Consider the following 16,404-nt stretch of genomic DNA (forward strand, 5'->3'; position numbering starts at 1 on the left):
TCCTGGAGTGCAGCGTTAAGCAATGCACTGCCATCCAAAAACGGCCAACGGCTCAAACACAGCCACCAAATGCAACATCGGGACTGCAGTTCTCCCTATGGGAGCTGCTATGGTAAACTCTGTTTTTAAACTATCAAGAATAAGATAGCTTTGAGACCTTAGACGGATCACTGCAATAATAAGTGCCTCCAAGCAAGTGTTTCGGTAACTGTTTATTCAGAACTAATCCTCTACCATGAAAACGGCTGCTTATAAAACACGGTCAGGCACACGGTTGCACCAGGTACAGTGGTAGATTAGAATAAATACAATATATTCATCTGAACCAAACACCAGAATTGTTGCCAGCTGCTCCAATATTTCAAGTAAGTCTGTAGAAAATCTGGGAGAAAGCTGCAGCGACAGCTCAGTAGGAACGCGAGAAGCTCTTTTCTCCGCACAACTCATTATAAAAGTACTAACGAAGAGAAATGCTTGCTTTTATCTCTTGCCTATTTTTTTTTTTTTTTGGAAGCTGAAGAAAATCATGAGGAAATAACGCTATGCCACTCCCTCATTTCATATTGTACAAGGGTCTGAAACAGTCCAGTTCCATCATAAAATCGAGTCAAACTGAACGTGCGGCTCATCGTCATGAATAGCATCGAGGGCTCCCACTGCAAACTGGGCTTGTGCTCCAGACAGGTTTTGCCAAGTGCGCACTTCACATGGCTTCCCCCCACACACACTATTTTCACATAATCCTAAACAAGTTGTAAGTATCTTTAATATATATCTCATCAAATCCCAGGATTATGGAATTGTTTAATTTGGTAGGGACCTCCAGAGGTCTCTTGTCCTGCTTGAAGGAGGTGCAGACGACCCCGAAAGCCTCCAAAGACTGAGATTCTACAACCCGTCAGGACAACATGCTCAAATGCCTCATATCTTCATCAGGAACAATCCCTCCCCGCGGTTTATCCAGCCAGATCCTCCCCGCTTCAGTTTATGGCTGCTGCCTGGCTCTCTGCTGCCACCCGCTTCAACAAAAAGGTCTCTTTTTGACCTCCTGGAAGCTGCTATGAGGCTGCTGGCCCATTGCTGGGCTTTCAGAAGAAAACATCTGAAGCCTTTAAAAGATCACTAGACTTAATTCCTACAGGTCGAATGCACTAGAACTGCCGCTAGCTTTTCTCAGTCTACTTCCTTCAGTTCTTACCTAGCTTCCGTATGACAGAGATACGGACAAGTTTAACAGACGCTTGTGGAAAAACTGAACAACGCTGAAGATCATGAAATACTGTGCGGTGGCTAAAACCGAATTCAGCTGCAACAGCGAGTTCAAACTTACACCGCAATGAGGTTTTATTGAGGAATTGCTATTCGGTAAATAACTGTAGAAACCGCCGAGCTGTTCTCGGAACAGTCTCATTGGCTTTTGTATCCCCATAATGTTAAATAAAAAAAAAAAAAGGGGAAAAAAAAAAAGAAAAAAGTATGTCTAATGGCTGAATTCTAAAAAGTCATTGTTTTTGAAGAGCTCCCAACAATTTCAAGTTCCTGGAGAAAGGAGAACAGAAGAGGAAAAAAAAAAAAAGTTAATTTGGGGTAGTTTGAAAAATCTGGTTCTTCTTTGTCCCTCTTATCCCCAATAAATGCTTGTATCATTTAAATAAAGCAAATTTATTTTATTTTAGCTGCTCTAGTACAGGCCCAGGGAGGGTGGGAGGGGAGGCGGGGACACCCAACAAAACACAGACCTACAATGCTGTAGAAAAGTTACTGTATTATTTCCCAAAACTCTTATTCCACTTCATTCCTCTAGATTGGAAGGAATTCTGTCACTTTAGTTTGTTATAATGTCATTTTTATCTACAGACTTAGTCTGTCCCTGCAAACGGGGACTGTGCAAGAACTTCGGTTATTGGCATTAAATATCTAAATTTATAAAGCCACAATTTGCTAGGTTTTGTAAAGTTGTGTCCAAAGAAACTCAAACTCTGCCCTACAAACTACAAAGGAAGAAATAAAAGCACTTTTTACATGCCCAGAGAATACACTGCAAATAAATTCTTCGCTTCTCTAATTATGAAAGTATACGCTATAAGCACTAATAGCTTCTTATGTTCAGCTGCTGTCGTTCCACTGGCAAAAAAATGAACCATGTTTTGCTGCACGTATTAATTAGCACACGGTTAAGAAATAAAGCAGAGCTGGGAAGAAACCAACATTTTTAACTTAATGCTAATTTTAACTGTGTAGAGACACTAAAAACATTACCGCAAGTATCAGTTCTCAGTGTTTATTAAAATACTACTCCATAGTTATTCAAAACATATTTCACCTTTTCCAGAAGGAAAAAACAGAACAACTGATAAAAAAAAATTCTACTAGTTAGTAGTTAAAAATATCAACTGAACATTCAGGATTTTCTCGTCATCAAAACTGTGCTCGTCCTTGGTCTGTACACAGACAGTAACTCTTAAAAATAAAAAAATACAGGACCCTCTTCTTTTCCTGAGAGTATCTAACAAAAGATGCCCTTATCCAGCATCGGGAAATAACAACTTTACACACATCATTCATTACACATTTATCCTCAACAGTATGCCGTAGTTTTACACACAGATACTTATTGATCATCCTCTTTGTCATTCCTTTTTTGGAAATTCAATGTCCTTTGGCCTCTTTCAGGGTCTTGCATTCGGAGGATTCGAATACGGGAACTCAAAGGCAGAGAACTAAAAATAAAGCATGCATCATTTAAACAGTGTTTCTTCTCCACAAATTTTAATATTTCTACTTGATTCTTTCCATTACATATTTTCCCTTAAATAATTCCATCTCTTTTCTTTGTCAGTTTTAGAAAACAGCAACGTGGGATGAAGTTCTGGCTTCACTGAATTGATACTGGAGCCAGACTTCAGTAAAAGCTTGAGGTAAAGACAACGACTGATTTCAATTATGTGTTTTCTAACAATTAGACTACCTTAATTATAAAAAAAAAAGGTACTTTATGATAAAGAAAAAGAAATAATGATCAAATACAGTTCATATTTGCCTTACGGATCTGAAGTGGCACACACTTTATACATGTATAATCACACTCACGTCATACTAAGCATGAGCGAAGTTACTAAAGATACAGTTATACAGGCTTCTTCACAATTATCCTAAATGAATTTTTTCTGAAGGTGCCTGCCTACTTGTGTTATATTAAATGTTTGACGAACATGCAACACGTACCAGAAATATAACAAAACTAAGCTGCACTTGAATTCAGCTTTTAAACAGTAACTACATGTAAAATCCTTGTACGTGCATTGAATACAGTTTCAGAAACTCCCCACACAATGCATTTCACTTAAATAACAACACAATACCATTATTCTGCTTTTTATAGACTCTAGCAAGAGAACACTATTAAAAGTAAATAAATTTTATTTTGAAGACTGCTTAATTATCCTCCACAGGCTTCACTGATTCCATTTGGCTAATAGAGAGAAGAGTTGGCTGCAGAAAGTTAAGACAGTGACTGTCCCCTTAAGCTGGGCATGGCTTTACCAGGCATCTATATGGGGCTTTTGAAAGAATTTTGGGCTACTAGATAAAAAAACCAAAAACAAAACCACCAAACAACGGAGGAGTAAGTTATCAGTTTCTAGACTGGTGATATTGAAAAAAAAAAAAAAAAAAAAAGGAAAAATCAACTCGAATTACAAACATCTTGAAAGTACTACTGTAGTATTCATAGGAAAAATGCTAAGTCCTATGTTAATTTTGTGATGGGAGAGGGAGTTGCAGGGCTAAAAGCCACCAGGAGCCTACTTTACACAGTAAAACATTTCAAAAACCTGTTCTACTTCAGATAAACTGATTCAAGTCCCACTGAGCTACCGTATTAAGAGACATTACATAAGGAAGAGTGAAAAGCCTATTAAATTCCCAGAACCATCAGCAATGAACTGCTTAATTGTTGATGTTCTACCGCTGCAAGCAGCAAAATTCCTTTCTCCTCATATTTACTTTTTTCAAGCTATAATCCTTGCAGTGCAATTTCCATGTAATTCTTGTACGAGGAAAAGTAACACAACAGTATTACCTCATGTTTTGTGGGGTTAGCAAAATGAACTGCCGATGATGCTGAGAGTCAGCCACCTTCAGAATCATATCCATTGCAATTCTTCTGTTAACCATGTCCTAAAGACAAAACATTTATCAGGTAATGGTACCGACTGTGTGCTTCACTGGCCTATCATTGCACAAATCACGACAAATGCTTAAGAACAAATTCATTAGATAATATATTAATAGAAAAACCTATCGGAATTAATTTATATAAAGCTTAGCTAAAGAAAAGTCTAATAAAAAACTAAGGTGGAGAAACATCAGGGTTAAATTCTAAAAGCTATAAATTACAGTCTTGGAAATTCTTAAACTCTACTTTTTCATATACATGCACAACAGAAAGCTTCTGTTGGAACGATCACACACTCCCACTCACGATGTTTTTCTATCAGCTTTGATATACACGTAGTACTTCGTACTTTATTGGTATGCTGAGATGAACTGCATTTTAGTAGAATAATGTTTCCTATAAAATCCTGCCTCAAAATTACCTGAAAGGATTTAAGGGTTGCATGAAACCTAAAATATTATGTGGCTTGTTTTTATGATGATGATTATTTTTTTTATTATTATTCTTACTATTTTGAACACAACCTTATGCATTAAGCTTACTGAAGAAGATGTGTAATGGAAAGCCATTATTAGCAGGGGTTAACCAAAGCTCTGCTTCTACGCTTTATTAGGTGTGAAACGAGGTACCTCCCTTGCAAACATGCTGATGGAGTCCTCTTGTGGTGGGTCTCCAGGATAGCACCAAAAGTAACTACAGAACGTGGAAACAGTAAGGTTGCGCTTACTGGCACAGCAGTGGAAAGACAAATTGTGTGGAATTACTTACGGAACAGACAAAATGGAAGTTGTCTGCAGAGCTTACGGTTCTGAGTATCCACCCTTTTCTGGATGGATGGATGAACTTCTGCACAACTAACTTGTAAAAGAGGACCTAAGCTTTGGAAGTCATCTGAAAAATGACTGCTTGACCACCTTAAATGCATACTTTCCTTTTGGAAATTCTTTATACACAAAGTATATTATCTTGTTTTCCTCTCTAGGTCTGGGAGACTCAGCAAATAAATCCATTAATGGAGGAGGGAGACTGAAGGCAAAATAAAATAATCAACTCTGTCTCAGAACAAATTCTTTTCTCAAACCATACCACACTGTACATTAATAAGGAGGAAATAAAAATATATTAAAAAACTGGTTAATCACCTATCCAGGGAAGCTGTGCACAACGATCAGGTTGATCAGTTTTAGCTGACATTAGTATTTACTGTTCATTATTCTGCATTGCAGCATCCTGGAAAGATGCTAGTGGATGAAGTACAAAACAAGTTTCTGAGGAGCAACAGTGAACTCAATTGCTGCACTCGCTCTGAAAAAAAATCCCCATTGATCTCAAAACCGGTAGAAGCCAAAGCACATGCTAAACCCAGAACTGTCAGAGCCACATGCAGAGACAATCTGTGACAAACACAGTCACAATGGCTGGGGGAACTAATAAAAAGTTATATTTTATGATTTTTGCACTGAAATAAGGTTTAAGTATGTAAAGTAACAGTGATGCTCATAGCTCTGGGCACCAACTTCAGAAACCGAATAAGCTTCAAAAGTCACTACACAAAGCGAACAAAGGTCCCTACCAAGTTTTGGGTTGGGGTTTGGGGGTTTGGTTTGTGGGGTTTTTTTATTTATTATTTAGAGTTAACTATAGTGTTTTAAAATCTAACCAAATACAGGTAACAACTCAACTGTTTCACTAATTTATACAAATCAGAATAGCAAATGTAAGTTTAAGTTTATACCATGTAGACATCAAATTCATCCAAGCATCTGAAAGGAGATTCAGTAATGGACCACAGAGAGAGAATGAAACAAACGGTTGAGAAGGAACGTTCTCCTCCTGATAAGGATCTCACATCATTAAGGGCAGCTTTGTCTTCCTCTCGAGGCTGAACCTTGAAATCAAAACATTAGAGCCATTTTTAAGCCTGAAGTAGAAACTTACTAACAGAATCGTAATTTTACCAGCAAACACGTTTACACAAGAACAGATAGAGATCACTTGAGAACAATTTTATGCACTTCACTGCCACTGCCAGTCTGGAAGGGGATGGCCCCTAACCATTTCATAGCACATTTCTAGGATCGCTGCAACTTTCTCCACCACAGTAAAATACATTGGACAGACTGAATGACTCTGCCAGTGTTTCCTTATTCAATTCTCTATTTTTAATAGCTATTAAACAATGTTTAATTAATATATACCAGTGTAGTTATATTACAGTAAAATTCAGTGGTTACCAGCCACAACAGAAAAGCAGGTAATTGATTTATAGCAGGAGTTTAAAGGAGCAACGGTTTGTCACTGGTAATACGTGAAACGTGGTGAACAGTTCTTTGGTTCCATTGATTATGATGACACCTTGTGGCACTTCCCCTTTAAGATTAAACTTAAGCATTTTCTTGTCCTGTTAATTATGTTACTTTTAATGAGCTAAGGGGGAAAATAATTATTTTGGTGTGGGGTCTTTTGGTGGTTTTTGGGGGGTGGTGGTGCTTTTCTTTTTTTTTTTTAATTTACCTTCCTTGACTAAATGTAGATCTCTTGCATGAGAAACATGAAACATAAGGTATTAAAAAAAAAAAGTATTCTGATAAAGAAAAACAGGTAATGACTTGGTATTTTATGGACTGAGTTTAAGTTCCTCAGATACATATCCTTCACCTGTTTAATTGTGTGTCAACATGTATTTGTATTGTCACTACACATTTTTGCCCTCAATTCCTAAAACTGAAGTCTCCCACAAGAAAAAACAAGTAAACACCCCCACGACTAAAACTTTTTGGGAGATATGTTAAAAGACACACAGAAAAAACCGTAATACTGAAGCTTTCAGCCATTAGAAGTTGTTTTAACAACTAGAGCTATTATACAGTCACACAAATAAAAGCAATCTTCCTATCAATGAAATACAAATGAGTCATTTTGAAAGATTGACTAGGATGAATGGCTGGTGAGTTCTTATCCTCAGAAAATCATAGAATGGTTTGCGTTGGAAGAGACCTTAACGATCATCTTGTTCCAAACCCCCTGCCATGGGCAGGGACACCTCCCACTAGACCAGAGAAGATGACAGTCCAAATTTATTCCATGTAATCCAGCAACCTGCTCATATAAGATGGTGATACGTTTTTTGTTCCTGCTTGTTTTCAACATCCTACAATTTAGCATATCACATTCTGGAGAGGGGAGAACAACTTATTCTATCCTTTGTAACGCATGTTCTAGCAGCTGATATTAAAAAGAATTTAATATTTCCATTACATATTATGATAATTAAGGTAATATTAAAATAACTTACTGTTATTGAAAGCGTCTCATTCTTGTGATCAAAAAGTATTTTTCCAGAGCAAGCTCGAATACGTAATAAATTGTCAAAGTAGAGTTTGCATCGTAAAGAAAGGAGCCTTAAATCAGTTAAATCAAACAAACAGTCATTAGGTCAGTTAGTTTTAAAATACACTGAAAAGTTACAGCAGATTTTTATCAACAGTTGCACATCATAATCTTGAATACTAAGCCCTGCTCCATTAATAACATTTTCTCAAATCAATTATGCTCTCAAAGAAGTGACATTTGATACTGGATATAACAGACAGTCACTGACACAAAGTAACCAGGTAAGAAATGCAGAAGTACAGGCTTTACATTTTCTGGAAGTCTGTTTCAATTGACAATAACCTTTTCATCCCCTTCTTCCACAACTTCAATAGAAAATTATGAAATTCCATTGCTTTCCTATCCAGTATTCGGACTGCACAGTAAGGATAGAAAAGAATTTACGTGGACTCTGGTAGACCCCAGGATATTAAATTCCACACGCACCCTTCCCCCCGCCAAGTTCTAGCATGTAATTCCCCAGTAGACAACACACCACACTTACTTCAAGAACGAACTATGGTTCTTTAACACATCTTAAGAGTGGGATTTATTTGGACTCTAGGAACAAGATTCAGTTTGACACATGTGGGCCCCAAAAGGCAAGCATCGGATTCTGCAGGCAAATCTTACCCATTAGTATTTCTAGACTTCCACCTGCAAAGGTTGGTATTCTCCTGATCATTACTATCTGTCGGAATCACACTGGCACTGCCTCCAAATCCCAGATCAAAAAGTACAAAAAGCAGAGCCAACACAGATATCCCTCAATTTCCGCTGAAGGGAATGGTAAGTGACAAAGGGCTGCACTGGAAAGCGGACCATCAGTCCTTTCGAAGGGAGGCCACCTCAAAATCTTCATTCATAGGTTCAGGATACTAATGGACTGAAGCAAGAAAGGAAGGGTGCACCCCCAGTATGGACACTCCATGACAGAAGCAGCTGACAAACTGCAGAATCTAAACAAAGAGCTTGAAATTTTTTCTGCACAGGGATTGTTTGGCCCACAATGAAATTACATGAGGAGCACCTACGAGTCCTGGTGGACAACAAGTTGACCATGAGCCAGCAATGCGGCCTTGTGGCCAAGGTGGCCAGTGGTCTCCTGGTGTGCATTAAAAAGAGTGCAGCCAGCAGGTCGAGGGAGGTCATCCTCCCACTCTGCTCTGCCCTGGTGAGGCCACATCTGCAGTACTGTGTCCCGTTCTGGGCTCCCCAGTTCGAGAAGGACAGGGAACTGCTGGAGAGAGTCCAGCAGAGGGCTACACAGATGATCAAGGGGATGGAGCTCCTCTCTTATGAGGAAAGGCTGAGAGACCTGGGTCTGTTTAGCCTGGAGAAGAGAAGACAGAGGGGACCTCAGCAACGCTTATCAGTATCTAAAGGGCGGGTGCCAAGAGGATGGGGCCAGACTCCTCTCAGCGTGGCTTAAGTCAGCATAGTTGAGGCCTTTTGGGTGAAGCAAAACACAGCCTCCACTGAGCATGTTGTTTTCCCAGCTGTCTGTCCAGGCTGCCTCTAAACTGTCAGGCACAATAATATTGGATCTGGGAGGAAGATTAAATTAGAAAGACTGCTGCGAATACCACTTTAAAGATATCTCATTCTCACACGTCTGCTCTACAATTTTCACCCTGGAATATGGGCACTTACTTACATCAACACAATAGTTTATCTGAAACATGAAATTACAGTGAAATTAACTCACCTTAAGAATTGCGAATATATTTTGAATCTCTGTGTCATTATTTCTTCCAGCAACATAATAAAATTCTTTAAATTCTTTACTTTACTGTTTGCAGCCTTATATCTTTCTTTTGCGTCATGAAATTGCCTGTTTTAATTAACAGAAGGTTTAGGATAAACATGCATTAAATTAAACCCAAACTATGGTTGTAAATGCTAAAAATCAATTTGATAATCAAAACATTCAAATAAAAACTTTCTTGTGATGATCAATGTGAACCTAAAAGCATTTGATGAGTCAAGTAAGATGCTGTTCACAAACGAAAAGTGGTCGAAAAAATAAATTTTACTTTATTTTTAATTCTTTTGAAAAAACACTCTTACACCAACAAGAATGAATGACTGGGCTCCCCGTGGTCAAGAATATCGAAGGTGAGTGATTTGTTGAAACGCTGCAGTCAAAACCTCAAGTAATTGCCTAATTTATGCATTAGTTATGCAAATCGGTGCTGTTCAATATCTTCATCAATGACACAGACAGTGGGATCAAGTGCACCCTCAGCAAGTTTGCTGCCGACACTAAGCTGAGCGATGCGGTTGATCTGCCAGAGGGACGGGATGTCATCCAGAGGGACCTGGACGAGCTAGAGAGGTGGGCCCGAGCAAACCTTATGGAGTTCAACGAGGCCAAGTGCAAGGTCCTACACTTGGGTCAGGACAACCCTCCTTATCAATACAGGCTGGGAGATGACGTGATAGAGGACTTGGGGGTACTGGTGGATGAAAAGCTGGACATGAGCCAACAACATGTGCTTGCAACCCAGAAGGCCAATCGCACCCTGGGCTGCACCAAAAGAAGCATGGTCAGCAGATCCAGAGAGGTGATTCTCCCCCTCTACTCTGCTCTTGTGAGACCCCACCTGCCGTACTGTGTCCAGCTCTGGAGCCCTCAGCACAAGAAGGACATGGACCTGTCGGAGCGGGTCCAGAGGAGGGCCACGAAGATGATCAGAGGACTGGAGCACCTCTGCTATGAGGACAGGCTGAGAGAGTTGGGGTCGTTCAGTCTGGAGAAGAGAAGGCTCTGGGGAGACCTCATAGCGGCCTTCCAGTACCTGAAGGGGGCCTACAGGAAAGCTGGGGAGGGGCTGTTTGCAAGGGCATGTAGCGGTAGGACGAGGGGCAATGGTTTTAAACGAGAGCAGGGGAGGTTTAGATTAGACATTAGGAAGAAGTTCTTTACAATGAGGGTGGTGAGACACTGGAACAGGCTGCCCAGAGAGGTGGTGGAGGCCCCATCCCTGGAGACATTCAAGGCCAGGCTGGATGAGGCTCTGAGCAACCTGATCTAGTTGAAGATGTCCCTGCTTACTGCAGGGGGGTTGGACTAGATGACCTTTAAGGGTCCCTCCCAACCCAACACATTCTATGATTCTGTGATCAGAAGTACGTTTAATGCTTATTGCATCACAGAACAACGGTGAGTTACGTTCACACCTCGTAGTCGTAATTGGGATACTATCTCATTATTGGTAACATCATATATACACATATAGTACAGACACTGTCTAAAATCACTAGAGGGTAGTTCAACACTCCAAAGCCTGTTCAGTACTGGCTGACTGAGCAATCAGCACAGCATGTTTTCATACCTTTGTACATGGTTTAAGTACTAAAAACACATATAAATTTGAGTCAACAAGAAAACTCTTCTTTCTCCTATCTTTTCCATCTTACCTGAACAACTTTAGATGTTAAAGATTACTTACTGTACTATTTCTTCTCTGTTTCCATGGCGATCATTTTCTGAATTTATCCTCTCTCTCAAGCGATTCATTTCTGCATCAAGACTCTTAACAGTTCTGCTGACTTCTATGCGCTCTGAGTAGATTTGCCTAGCTTGTGCAATTTTTTCCTAAAGCAATGTTTGAAACTCAGTTAATTGTTACATTTTTAAACAATCCATTTCGTGTTCACAACAAATATTTTGTGCTGTGGAAAAACAAGGTCTACAAGGAAGAACAGTGTTTTTGTATCATTCTTTGCATACTTACCACAGCAAACCTAGTTATCATTAACAATTTTTCTAACAACATTTATAGGTAGGTAGTTATTTCAGTGCTAAGAACTGTATCCCTCTAAGATCTTTAACACGTTCACAGTTATTTAGCTAACACAGATAAATAAAGAACCAAATTCACCATAATTAAATAGGACAGTCTTCCAAAAGTCTTTGTGGATGTGATTTCAGACTTACTTAATAAAGCTTGATTAGATAAATCTTCAAAAAATCAGGTATGAGGTCTGTACAAGGAAAAGCTTAGCATCCAAAAAACCCAAAATAGCATTATTCAATTTAACTTGAAATACAAATTTTAAGGTTAAGTCATTTTAATCTTTTCATTGCAGAAGAAGAGTCCTAGATGGATAACCTCTAACTTACCTGTCAAGACAGAAATGGTGCTCTGCCAAACAAAAAGAGGCCTCGATTCGTTTATACAACATTACTTATACTTGATTTAGATACAGTCAGCTTAAGACGTAGATGAGAAAATACTCAGTGCAGCTGACTATTAATACGGTCTGTGTGTTGTACAAGTGGAGTGATTTATTATTAAATATTGGAAGAATCATGACCACCTGACTTCAATAAATAAAAAAAACCCACACCTACCTCTAATTCTTTTTCTTTGGCAGCTAGTAAATCTTTATGTCTTTTTATGCAAGCCAAGTGTTCTTTCTGCTTGTCTTCATAGTGCTGCAAACGGCGTTTACTGTTTTCCACCTCTGAGTCAGCTTGGTTTAATTCATCCTGTTTGGAATAAATCAAGATGTGATAAGTGAGCTGTTTGGGGTAGATTCCTAAGCATCTCCCTAATGCCTACTGACTTACCACAGGTAATTATGTTGGTTTTAACACTGTCTATTTTATTTTGCTTTCAGTAAGGCTACTCCTTTTAAAGTCCAAAAGCTTTAACAGCAAATTATCAGAAAGTTTATACTCAATTCTGACAAGGACATAATAAATGCCTGTAATGTTTTTAAGAACTGTATCTTGAGGGTATGTTTTAACGCTGGAAAAAAACCCATCCTTTCTCCTAAGCCTCCAAAAACTACATTTATTTTATACATCACATTCTAGCCAGAACTTCTGATGCCCGTGTGACAGCCAGAACTGCATTTCAGTGTGAAAATTCAGTGTCCCACTACACCTATAATACGATGTAGACAATAGCAACTTCGATACTACGTAATTGTTGATACAGTTGAAGTGACACTATCTTTCCAGAGAAGCAAACAGATATAAAGAATGACATACATTAGAAGACAATTTTCTTCCTAATCCCTGACAACTAGATGGCTCATCTTAAAAATAAAACACAACCCCAAACCAAACAAAAACACCGCAAAAAAACCCAAACCAAAATAACAAACAAGAAAACCAAGCATCACCAACAATAATGGATGCTCTTAGCTTTTCCCTAATCCTGCATTAAAGCCATAACTTGCTATATGTCAGAGTTCATTAAACAACTGTAGAACACATAGCAGCACATCTAATCTAAAATCCTTTCAGGAATTTAATTGTTGCCCTCTATTGCTTAATAACAAGCAATAATATTCTAATATTCTGAATAAATCTATTTATTTTCTTACATGGTTCTTCTTTTTAGATAGAACATATCTTTAGAATTTCCATATTAGACACAGTATAACTAATATATTTAGCAGTTGTTTTCCTTACCTGCTTCCTTCCTCTTTTTGTTTGCTCCTGCTTTTTTAATTTGGGCAGACTACATAGCAATATACAATTTAAGTGAGGCATATAAGAAATTCCTATAGCAATCTGTCCAAGTTTTTCCTCATTCTATCCTTATACAAGAATACTGTAAACATTCTGGACTGTTATTTCCATTATCCATTTTCAAAACATTAGTTCTTATTGGCAACGTGCCATTGCCTTCCATTTACCAATATCAAGTTTTGCACGTCCCTACTCTGCTATTTATATTAAGACTTGCTAGTTCTCTGTGATTTCCAGGTATCTTCAGTTGTCTTGAATAATTAAATCTACGTATCAGTACCTTCCATGACTATGCAACTTTATAGAATGACAACCATTTCATACAGAACTTCAAATGCTATTTGGAAAACCGATCAGGTATGAACATTCTTAGCCAGGCCTTAATCAGAACCAAACAAAGAAGCCTAAACAACAAGTGTGATGCGTTAAAAAGAAAAGTCAAGGAAACTATTTTTTCTTTGTTATCAGTCCAGGACTAAAAATACCTGGAAACAAACTCTATTTAAACATAAATCACTATAGCATCTACCCTTAACAATCAATATCATCTTCAAAATATTGCCAAGCATATTTCTTGATATGCTCTAGATGGAATGCTCTATTTCCATTTTCATAGACAGATCTTAAATGTTTCAGGAAGGAGCACAGTCTTTTCTCCTTTTAACCTCTTACCCCTTGCCACATAAAGGGAACAATTTAAAAATACAATATGAAATTATCGCTACCTTAATTGGACCGGCAATTTCTTCTACTTGATGAATTTTTTCTCTCATTTCTTCAAATTTTTTTTCAGCTACCTGAAGAATATTTTTTAGTTCTTCCATTTTTCTGCTTTGTTGCTGCATGTCTTTTTTTACAGTTTCCATTTTACCCTTATTTTCTTCAGCTTCATCTTCCTGTCAAAATACATTAAAATGTACAATAATAGAAGGAGACATACATTTGCAAATTACCGTACAAGATTTTTATTATCTCTATCAGGCTACAAGATTACATGCCGTACTCTCTAACTCTAATAGGAACATGAACAGCTCAATGCAGTTGCCACCAAAGCCCAAAAGAAGAGACTGACAGATCTTGTAGGAGACCACTAAATCGAACTGCAAAAGTGGAACTTCCTAATTATATAACTGAAAATTAAGGGGATTAAAATATTTGGGAGTTGTGATGAAAAGACTAAAGAGGTTAGGATTTTGTGAAGACTTAGTCATGAGAATATTTTGCTACAGCAATTTTTTTATACAAAAGAACATGGTAACTTCCCTCTGGATCTGTGACAGGGTATATACATTCAGTATACAAAGGAATACAGGAAGAGTAAGTGGATCATCACTGTTCCCTGGACAATTATACCATTTGTAATGAATTTTCATCATACATACTTTCTGATTCAAAAAGATAAATATTCCAAAACCTGGGAAAAATGTGTAAATGAACCTTTGTATCTCTAAGATTCTTTTTCACAATCACACAATTGTGAAAACCAGCTAGCAATGAAAGACAAATACCAAGTGAAAGAACAGCAATCAATACATAGTAGTGGTCAGAAAGCGCAGAAAACAGAAAAACAACAAAAATCCAAGAAAGGAATAAGGAAAAGCAAATATATAAATCTACCAGTTGTGTAAGACTATTATCAGAAGCAACGGTAAAAATTTTGAGGTTCAAAAAGCAAGTATAAGATAATTTTCAAACAGGAAGACATTCTCCTACAAAAAGGTAATATTTTTCCATCTCACCAAAAGGATAAAGAATATACTTTTTTTTTTTAAACCAACAGAACTAGATAATCTGGAAAAGAGAAACCCTATAAGAGTTCACAGAATCTGTAATGATCCCTTACTTTGAGTAATTTTTGAAATGTTTACTTATACGCAGGCATGTGCACACACGTGGAAAGACAAACCACTGAAAAAGTGTGAGTTTGTGCCAACATCAAAAGTAACAAAAAAAAAAAAATTTCGGAGCAACTTAGCCTCTCACAGATAGCAGATAAAATAGTGGGAATACTGGCACAGAATTTAACTGAAACAACTAAAGTCAGGATTATTATTAACATCTATCAGCATGATTCTCAGAACGCAAATCTTCGCCAACTATACGTTAAATTACAGAGTAACAGTTGAAATTCATGGCCACCATCATGCAAATCACAACAGATTATCACACATTTTTCTTCTGTTCTTGTGTACATTTTAAGAACACGTGGAGAAACCATGGTACTACCATGATCCTTCCCTAGAGCGGTATATGAACTTCAAAACTTCTGCATGGTGAAGCTACAACAAAGCAAGAAACTGTGGGTTCAGGGCAGAGCAGCAGTGCTGTGACATAAAGTATGCTCCAAAGTGGCCTTTACCTATGGCTTAGATGGAGCTACTTCTGACCTCCAAACCTACAGCACCGCTTCTCCCCAGCCAGAGTTTTACAGCACTGCAGGTCTGGATTGAGGAAAGAAAATGCACAGAATATCCCTTTACAAGACCACCTTACCTTCCACAAACCTGCAGTGCTATTGGTTTGAAAAAGGGCAGAAGTAAAAAATAAAATTAAAAAAAAACAAAAAAAAAAAACAAAAAAAACCCACAAGAAAAAAAAACAGTCAAACAAAAATTCACCAAAAATAAATAAAATCATGCCATTGCCATAATCGTAGAGGTCCTGTAAAGTGTTACATTCTTCATTATTTATCCAACTGGTACAGTAATTTAAAACCTACAGTGTTCGCTTATTTCAAAACACTGCCAACATTAAAAGACATTATTTCATATCCTTATTAGACATAATTTGATAATTTATTCTTACTAGTGTACGGATGTCCACTGATTGGTGTTCTTCCATATTTTCAAGATCTGCTATTTCTGCAGTTGTTGTTCTTATTTTTATCTGAAAAGAAAAAGAAAATAAATATTCTTGAGCTTATCTAAAGACCAAACCTCACATTTGTTCATTTAAGTCAACACAGAAAGCAAGATATTTGGTCTTTTAGTTTCATTACTGCCTACAAAAGTCAGAACTCTTCCCACTTATGTATGGAATCCATTTTTATAAGACATAACTTGTTCTGAAAGTCACATACACTTTAAATCATTAAGTATTATTGTATTTCCATTCGACATGACAGTTGAATAAAATATATTTTATTTTTCCTTCAAATATTTATCTTTAGCAATTTGAGTCCATGTGCCAGTTTTTTTGCTAGTTGTTATTTGTAGTTTACTGAATATAACCTTATATAGCATGTATTATCTTACAGTGTGTAACTGTAACATCATTGGCCATGACAAATATATATCCTACTTAGAAGTACAGGAAAACAAAGAAAGAAGACTATGAGTTGTAAACTAGTTTATAAAGAAATTAA

General features: G+C 37.5%; 1 protein-coding gene across 2 annotated transcripts in view; it reads right to left on the reverse strand.

The window, feature by feature from the left end:
• Positions 1–202: 202 nt before the first annotated feature.
• SMC6 (structural maintenance of chromosomes 6) overlaps positions 203–16,404 on the reverse strand; it is a 37,769-nt gene continuing 21,567 nt past the window's right edge. Inside the window, exons 20-29 of one of the 2 annotated variants that reach the window (XM_074581902.1) lie at positions 15,846–15,926; positions 13,766–13,936; positions 11,910–12,047; positions 11,005–11,150; positions 9,258–9,383; positions 7,473–7,578; positions 5,913–6,065; positions 4,082–4,179; positions 2,606–2,720; positions 203–1,539 (exon numbers count right to left, since the gene is read on the reverse strand). In XM_074581902.1, the coding sequence (XP_074438003.1) occupies positions 2,612–2,720; positions 4,082–4,179; positions 5,913–6,065; positions 7,473–7,578; positions 9,258–9,383; positions 11,005–11,150; positions 11,910–12,047; positions 13,766–13,936; positions 15,846–15,926 (1,128 nt within the window). In that variant the 3' untranslated portion in view covers positions 203–1,539; positions 2,606–2,611. Of the gene's footprint in view, positions 1,540–2,267; positions 2,721–4,081; positions 4,180–5,912; positions 6,066–7,472; positions 7,579–9,257; positions 9,384–11,004; positions 11,151–11,909; positions 12,048–13,765; positions 13,937–15,845; positions 15,927–16,404 lie in introns of those variants that run through there. The other variant, XM_074581901.1, reaches the window with a different exon arrangement.

This window comes from Larus michahellis, chromosome 3, assembly GCF_964199755.1.
Source record: "Larus michahellis chromosome 3, bLarMic1.1, whole genome shotgun sequence".
Lineage (NCBI taxonomy): Eukaryota > Metazoa > Chordata > Aves > Charadriiformes > Laridae > Larus > Larus michahellis.